We start from the raw sequence: 8931 nt of genomic DNA on the forward strand, positions 1-8931 counted from the left end.
TATTTCTGTATTTCACTTCATTGTATTTCTTTCTTCCCAGCACAGTGGGTCTAATGTTATTCTTTTGAGGCAGATGTCTGATAGACACCATTTTAAAGGCATTATAAAATCCAATCCAACCCAATCCACAATCTACTGCTGGATATCGCCGGACTTGAGTCTGAATCACATCAAGGCCTTCAAGGGCCGGTCCGTACCCGCGACGTCGATCATCTCTGTCAGCTGGATAGATCGTACATGATCGATCATGAGCCAGTCACGGTAAAAACAAGTGTAATGAAAGGGTTACTAATAGTAATACTAGTCTGTGACTGTGTGTGAATGGGTGTACAATTGTAGTGTGTGCCATCGAGTGAGAGCGTTCGAGTCGAGTGTGCACTGCCCTGATGATCTGTGCTTAGTCACTCAAGCTTCCCCGTTTCCGGGCACGTTTGTATGGCGATGGACACTGATAGAACCGGTGTGTTTCTGGCCACCGGCAGTTCGAAGTGTGATCTTCCTCGGAGCAGTTGCAATTTTTCTTCTCCCGTTCGAGTTCCTCCACTCTTTAGGTAAGTGTCAAAGACAATGTCGGCCAATTCAATCGGAACGTTTTCAGACACCTGCTATGTGCATGTTTTCTGCTGACAACCTAGTAGTAGGCATCGCACAGACCGCGGACAAATCCGGAACGGAAAGGGTCTCAATTGACGATTTCAGTTTTGCTGGTGTGTGTCTCTCCACTGTTACCAGGCCGTCGAGTCAGTTGGGCAGCTATTGCAACCATGAAGCTAGTAGTTATCTTGGCGCTGTGCATCGCCAAAGGCGCAATGTCCGCACCAGGTAAGTTTAATGTCGGGGGTCTCTCCCATAGCGATTCTTTTCTCTCTCTTTTTTTGTCCTGGGGAAGCGAGCACCTAGCTAAGGTTGGGCCACTGCTTTGCCTCGCCTGCCTTCTGATCAATGATGTGGTTGATCCACGCACTGGTTTCCGCTTTCCACTCTCAAATGCAAGACTTTTTGTGGTTGATGCCGGGTGTGGCGGAAAGCGGAGCCCGTGTACTCAGATCTAGTACCATGTATACCGTGCGATGTTCTGCCGCATACCATCATGAGATAACTAATCATTACATTTACAGTCTAGTACTGCTATAATTATTGTGTTTTGTAACGGCAACGGCGATCTGTTTTCGTCCAAAAATATGGAATCGGTGGTAAAGCGCGTTACCCAATCGTACCTGGCGATGGCCTGGGCGTGATTATGTTTTGATCTAGCGAACACCGTAGTCACCAGGGAATCGTAAAGGGTTTTCTTGACTCCCTGGTACTGTAGTCCGTGACTGATCTACTTTGTTCTGATGACTGAACTAATTACTTTGAAGTGAAGGGATTCCGCACACCGGCCGGCGTAAAAGACCAGGAACCGGCATGGACATTGCAGTGCGGAAACGAAAGCAAACAGCGCAACCGGAATATATAGTGTTCGATATTCTTCTCATGGCAGAGACGTCCCACCTTTTGCAAAACACACACACCGTAGTCGTTAGTTGAAACCGTGCGGGACTGGTCAGAAAGGCTCAGGCATGGTTTCCGACATCCCGGTGTTTGGCTTTGGGTGCAATGTTTGGCTGCCACTGCACTACACGCTAGGTTTGGCTTACGGAAAGCACTCAGATCAAAACCATGCAGTGCTGAGTGCTGTCCCGACCACCTATCCTCACTAAGCCCATCCACTGCACTGTGGAGTGCACATGATGTAGGGGGTGAATGCACAATCATCTCAAGTGCTTGCCTAAGTGCACCAAACAGCTACAGTGCGTTTTTTTAAAACAGACATTTGTCGATTTTGATTTTTTAGTTTGTTCTCATTCCAAATTTGAAATTTTTTCTTCACAGCTGCGTTTGTGTGGGTCTTGGATCGAAGAAAATTAAGTTTGGGAATCGGAATAATAATAATTGTCAAAGTTAGATATTCGGACGGGTTTGGGCTGAAAATCTGGTTTTAAATGGTTTTCAGTGGATTTTGATTTTAAAACGAAAGTTTTAGCCAGGAAAGCTCATCACGTGCATGGTGTCCGCCAGAGTTCGAATCCAGTACAGTTCATCCTGATTCTTTTTTCTCTTCTTTTTGGTACAGCGCATGCATGTACACGTACATGACTACAAGTACTGAAGTAGACTGTGCAGTTGTGCACTCCTGTCTGCAGTTGTCCTAACCTTTGTAGGAAACCAGTGAGTCGTGGTTTTTCACGACTTACTGTGGCAAACTGTACTGAATAATTCAAATCCTGTATTGCAATTAGCTCAATAAATCAAAACATTCCAGCATGCATGTAGGAAACTTCCCTCGATCACTGAAAGAATGCAGTGAAAATTCAAACACCACAACAAATCACAAGGGCAATTCACACAGCACCCATAAAGAGACTAAAAGGAAGCAATACATGAGCGGTTTTACAAACACACACACACACAATGCAAATAGGTCACAGTTGTGTCTGGTTCAACATCTGCGAATAGTAGAAGACCAGCGAGCGTCGAAACGGCCCCAATAATTCCGTGTTTTGTGTTGCACTTGTGACGACAGTATTACACAGTGAACAGATGTGCTAGGACAGCCGACGACGAATATCATCGTTGGCGTCGGCCTCCAGTCACGAACACATCGGCGCAGTTTCTCACGAATCCGTCCCGTCCACCAGTATGCAGAACAATAAAGCGCTTGCCTTTACCTGATGGTGCTTCATTTGGTTGCTTGCCTATACACTCCTGTCACCATTGTCGGACCACCTCCTAGTAACTGTGTGACGCGCATTGACCCACGTGTCATCCAGGTATGTCTCACAGGTAGCGATGCCGCCATGACACAATCCCGTGCCGTTCCATCATCATGTGTGTGATACCTCTGGTCTCGCCACACTGGAATCCCATGGAACGCAACATTTTCCAAGAGCTAGTTTTGCTCATGTCTGGAAAATCGTCGATGCTTTCTATGCAGCGAGCAGGAACTTTGTCCAGTGTTGGGTGCTCCTTCGCAGCATAGAATCTGTAAATTACTTCTTATACAGTCCAAAGCAAATCCGTCAGGGTTGAGTGGTTTTATGGCACGAGTCTCACATTGGGGATTGTCACTCTCGTTACCTTCATCACTGGAGACAGACAAGGCCAACGCAGCACGCTGATTTTCGCCGTCAGCATCCCTGGTACATCTGTTCATGGTGGAAATGCTGACGCCACACGCAACAGCAGCATGACGAATGGAATACTTGGGACCAATTCGATGCCCAGCCACTGTTTTCCTCGTCTTCGCAAAAATTGTAAAACAGACACCACCATGTAGATTCTACCATGGCCCGTTCGCGCTTTGTTATATGTGGCATGTCGAGAGAACAAGTTGCCACGAACGAAAAGACACTCAAGAAAAAGCAAAATAGGGCCACAGAGCAGTCAGCAACAAAATGATTCCTCCGGCCACGAGGAGCTCGAAGCCTCTCTGAACAAAATGGCGAAATGCCACGAGTCACACCTGGTTTTCGAATTTCGCGCGCAGATTTTCGTGACGCAACTCGCATGACATTTTCTCAAAAGTGGCCTTGAGTACGTTCTCAAGGATTTCAGAGTCTATTATAAAAAAACGCACTGTAGGGGAAGTCGGAAACAGTGCTCCTTCTCTACACTCTTCCTGGTCATTGACAATAGACCAAGACAGTCCTTGAAAGATAGAATCCACAGATGCCTTTCTGTACGAATCCACAGATGCCTTTCTGTGTACAGTACTTTGTGCATGAAATGTCACATCCGCCACAGTCTAGTTCAACACTTACTGGCCTCATTGTGTGGTGAGAGGGAAATGAACCCCTTGCCAGCATTCAAAGACTAGCATGCAGATGCCCTTGATTCATGTCCAGTCAACAAGTACTAATCTTGTACATGACGATTGTACTTCTTTTGAAGTACGAGAGAGCCTCTATCACTGTATCAGTCATGTACAATGTACATGTGCATTAGAATCAACTATCACAGGCAATGTACCTACACTACAGATGAGAAAGAACTAACTACAGCTGTACTTACATACATTGATATAAATAGAGTGTAGGACATGACATGGCACGGCATGTACTAGCTTGAGGATCTAGTCATGTGACCACGATGAGAAGAGCCTCCCCCCCCCCAGTTGTTAAAGTCACCAGTGCAGCTTTGTATGGTAGAGGTTTGGAGGTATGCTATGTATGTGTTTTGTGTTTGTGTTTTGCAGCGGTGGCCAAGCGTGGACTCACTGAATCGGAGACCACTGAGGTAAGGCCTTGTTGTGACGCTGACATGCTCTTCCATGCAATTACAGGACCGGCGGGGATATTTTGCTCACAGCCTTTTCTGGACTATGATTAATATTATTCCTGCTTTGGCATCACCAAGCAAGTGTGGCTAACCTTCACATAAGCTGTTCTATGGCAACATAACCAAACTGACTGAACATATGTGCCAGCATCATAGCAAGCTAAGAAAGGAAACAGGGCATCCACATCGAGGATAATTGCCGCGTGCAGCTGGAGAAGATTTTGTTCCGAGGAAACATGATTCCAAAGTTTCACCAGGATGATAATGGCTATCACATATGGAGTGCATTGTGTGACGTGTGTTGTTTGTTCACAGCACATGGTTGTAGACTTCAAAGAAATAATAGTACACACAAAGCTCTCAGTAGCCTGCACCGTACTATCATGTAACCCCAAGACTTGGGAGTGTGTGTACAGTACCTGAGCTAAAATATTCATTGAGGCTTGGCTTGACATGATAGAGTTATTTTATACTTTACCGGTACGTTTCTCGTTTGTTGGTGTGACCACTGAAGGTGCTGAAGCAGATGGAAGTGGATGCGAACAAAGCTGTTGAGAATGACGCAGACAGTGATGGAATCTCCTCCTTGTTTGACGAGTTGAACTTCGAATTCAGCGAGACTGTGAACAAGATGGAACACAACAATGACCAAGCTGTTCTCTCCATGACCAACCTTGATGCCAATCTTGATGATGACGATTCTATCATCAACTTCATCAACGACCACGCCAACAATGGCAATGGTGACCAGCCAGTAGATGAGACAGGACATCCGGACCTGATGAGCGAAGAGGAACTTGCTAAGATTGCATTTGGTGAGGATGAGAGTGAGTCGTTGGCCGCTGCCGGTCTTGATGCTGAAAGCCTGGTCGATGAGACCGCGACTGATGGTGAGACCGATGCCAGCACTAGGCGCCGCCGCAGTGCACAGGAAGCTGCCGATGAGGATGCTGCAGAGGTAAGCTACAGGCGTGCCGCTAGTACATAGAATACTAAAGTAGCGTGCTGTGTATCGCGTGCTGTGCATCGCGTGCTGTCTATTGACCTAGTGTGTAGTGTATCACATGCCGCGTATTCATCATGTATCATGCAGTCAGTGGCAGCGCTGTTTTGTCGCAGTGTCTTTCATAGCATTGATCGCGAGTGGCTGTGACATTTAAGCTCGTGTGTATGTACTTTGAACCCACCTCTGCATTGTGCACCTGTGCGAGCTCTGTGCAGCTTCCATCGCAGCTCCCCTTTTCTGTTGGCACTCCGGCTTTTGGTTTGGGTTGTTGCGTTAGACAGAGCTAGAAGAAGGAGTGTGCTCCTCATGCTTCGGTTTTGTTCTTTCAGTCTGATTATTCCCGCAGTTTCTATTTCTAATGATTGTTCAGTAAACTAATCTCTACGAACTGAACTAGTCTCTGTCGTGAAGTTGGACGTGCGAGCGTGTGGCATTTGGGAACAGTGTATACCTATACTATAGACCCCGCACATGTGCAAGACTGTACATACATACAGTCCATGGGTATGAAACTCTACACTCTACTGCCTAGCCGAGGCCCATTGGCACACGTACTTGTCACGATTTAAAGAGAGGCCAGTCAAAAAAAGGAAACGAGTGCACAATAATGAATACGAACGAATGTGTGGTAGTGGCACGCAACCGGATGTGTTGACTGAATACACGTAGATGTACATGCGCCACTCAATCGGTGGAGCATGAGACTCTTTATCTCAGGGTCGTGGGTTCGAGCCCCAAGTTGGGCACCAATGTTGCAAAAGGATCCTTGGGCGGGATTCGAATCCAGTACCCATGTCTTCCTGGGACAGTGTGGCCCTACTGATCAGGCCACCGGGATCACACACACACACACACACACACACACACACACACACACACACACACACACACACACACACACACACACACACACACACACACACACACACACACACACACACACACACACACACACACACACACCTGTGGCCCCTTCTTAATGCACATGTTCCTTTTGCTGTAGCTGTTGGTTCCGAATGAAACCATGGCAACTACAGTGAAATTTCAGTATAACATACCCTGGCTATACACCATACTTTTCTCCTTTGCATCTGAAGACACTGCATACCTTTTTCCGGTCATGTGATTTTGGATACTTGTAGTAACTTGTTATACAGTACCTTGACTATAAAATACTTTGGTGGTACGTTGTACGTTGTACTGAAGTTTCACTCTACTGCCATTACTAGTTCAACACTGAAGGAAGCAGCAAGCATATCTAGATGTGAGCATGCTCTCTCTCTCTCTCTCTCTCTCTCTCTCTCTCTCTCTCTCTCTCTCTCTCTCTCTCTCTCTCTCTCTCTCTCTCTCTCTCTCTCTCTCTCTCTCTCTCTCTCTCTCTCTCTCTCTCTCTCTCTCTCTCTCTTCCACCCTCTCCCTCCCACACTTTCCTGCTTTTATATTTCTATGTATGTGTACATATGTATCTCTCTGAATCAAGATGCTGGCAGATCTGCAACTGGACAACAATGACGAAACCCAGGACATCGAAGGTGATGGCATCTCCACTCTATTCGACGAGAACTTTGACGTGGGCAAAATGGCTGCAGCAGAAATGGACCACAACGTGGAGGAGGCTGTTTTCTCAAGCGATGCCAACTTTGACGATACGGACAGCATCATGGATTTTGTCAATGACCATGCCAACAATGGTAACATGGAGATGACTGAGTTTATGAAAGGTCAGGATCAGGTTGAATCAGAGCTTGGGCCCAGCGAGGAAGAGCTTGCAAAGATTGCTTATGGTGAGATTGACGATGAGGAAGCCAAACTAGCCAACGGTGAGCATGACCTGAACGCAGCCGAGCAAGCAGTGGTCAATGGTGAAGAGGAGACAGCAGCAGCTGCCAATGCTGTTGATGCCAACCAGGCAGAGGAGGACAACAGCGACGATATCAGCTACTTGGACGAGCTGCAAACATCCACAGAAGACGACAGCCAGGCAAAGGCAGAGGTGCATGCTGTAAGAGCTGCTAAGCCGGCGGCAGCCCATGCCGAGGCAACTTCAAGTGATCATGAAGAACTCATGCAACTCCGCGAAGCAATGAACAGTGCCGTGGACGATGCGGAGGAAACTGATAACACTGCCGAAGAGAAGAACCTCCTCTCGATCGGAATGGAAGAAGCCCAGGAGAAAAACGCTGCCATGGACAGCAACTTGGACAGGTTGCTCGAACTACAGGAGCTGAACAGCAGAAAGTAAGCCGGAAAATATTCGAGTCATCCTTTTCACAGTTCTGCTGATTTTTGTGAATGCATCCTATATCATACAGCCGGGTATTGCTGAACTCCATACGTGAAAGGATTGCGTACATGTACATGAAAAACACCTGTGAAGTATTGACTATGCGTATTGACTATGCGTATTGACTATGCGTATTGACTATGCGTATTGACTATGCGTATTGACTATGCGTAAACTGAAAGAGGGTTGAACAGCAGCTCACTGCCTGAAGAGCAGCCTGACTAGCCCTTTTTGAGAGTACAGCAGTTCCCTGCTGAAGATATGAGGACCACCGAAGAATTTTAGATAAGACCGTGGCTTTTGGAAACACAGACAGAAGAACGAGCAGTTTTTTTCGTAACTGTGAGTTTCACGAACTGAATCGATCATCGGACGAAAATTGATACTGACCCTGTCCTGAGAGTACTGCGATATACATGTACCATGAATGTGGCCAGCCCAGCGTAACAATTACCATGTGATATGTAGCGCGATATGGAGTGTGTGAGAAAGTGTTAATCATCTGTTCATTGCTATGTAACATTCTCGTAGAATCAGGTAACAGAGCTTGACAGTTGACTTTTGCAAACATTATAAAGTTCTTTAGAATCCCGTGTAGGATGTATCACGCAGCTTCATTGGTAAAAGTGGATTCAAGTGTGAGCAACACAATGACAACCTTCATTCTCCTTACTCTTTCACTTGTGACTGCATGATGCCCATGTAGATACTGTAGTGGGGAGAGTGAAGTTCTGTCATCCGTGTTGCATTTGTAACGTTGATCTGCTTGTCTCTCTTTGTATGTTCTGTAGGTAAACTGAATGGTCAGCATTGCTCAGCTTTTGGCCGGATCTGCTTCCCTCACACCATGCTGAATGCTGAATGGTGAATGCATCTAGCTTCTGCATACTCAGTACATGTCACAGCCTGCAGTACACCCCCCCCCCCCCCCCACACACACTCAACAAACAAGCCATAGTCCGGCTTACTGCACGCATGCTTTCCCAATCCCCTGCACCAGTTTGCCACGCAAGTCACAGCTCCAGTGCAATTCACTAAAACACGGCTGATTACAATATCACACTATTCCTCAACGTGTCAGGTCCATGCTGTGCTGTGTTCAACTTCAGCCTTCAGGTTCGAGGCTGTGTCTGTGGATTGTAGACCAGCGAAGGTGGCAGTATATGGGGATGGGAGGATGGGGAGGAGGAGGGGGAAAGGGCAGGGACACAAGACCCCAAGTCTGGCTGTAGTAAGTGAGCCCAGTCTAATGCATGATGTCAAGAGTGCATAACCCCTTTATGTACTCTCGGTATCATGCACATAAAACATTTCTAGTATG

At 46.7% G+C, this 8931-nt stretch overlaps 1 protein-coding gene across 1 annotated transcript; it reads left to right on the forward strand.

Moving 5' to 3' along the window:
* Nucleotides 1-394: 394 nt before the first annotated feature.
* Nucleotides 395-8683, forward strand: LOC135806006 (uncharacterized). Its single transcript, XM_065320133.1, has 6 exons — nucleotides 395-551; nucleotides 733-822; nucleotides 4238-4278; nucleotides 4835-5278; nucleotides 6807-7564; nucleotides 8402-8683. The coding sequence occupies exons 2-6, from the start codon at nucleotides 765-767 to the stop codon at nucleotides 8403-8405; spliced, it is 1305 nt and encodes a 434-aa protein (XP_065176205.1). The 5' UTR covers nucleotides 395-551; nucleotides 733-764; the 3' UTR covers nucleotides 8406-8683.
* The last annotated feature ends 248 nt before the right edge of the window (nucleotides 8684-8931 follow it).

This window comes from Sycon ciliatum, chromosome 1, assembly GCF_964019385.1.
Source record: "Sycon ciliatum chromosome 1, ocSycCili1.1, whole genome shotgun sequence".
In the NCBI taxonomy this organism is placed as follows: domain Eukaryota; kingdom Metazoa; phylum Porifera; class Calcarea; order Leucosolenida; family Sycettidae; genus Sycon; species Sycon ciliatum.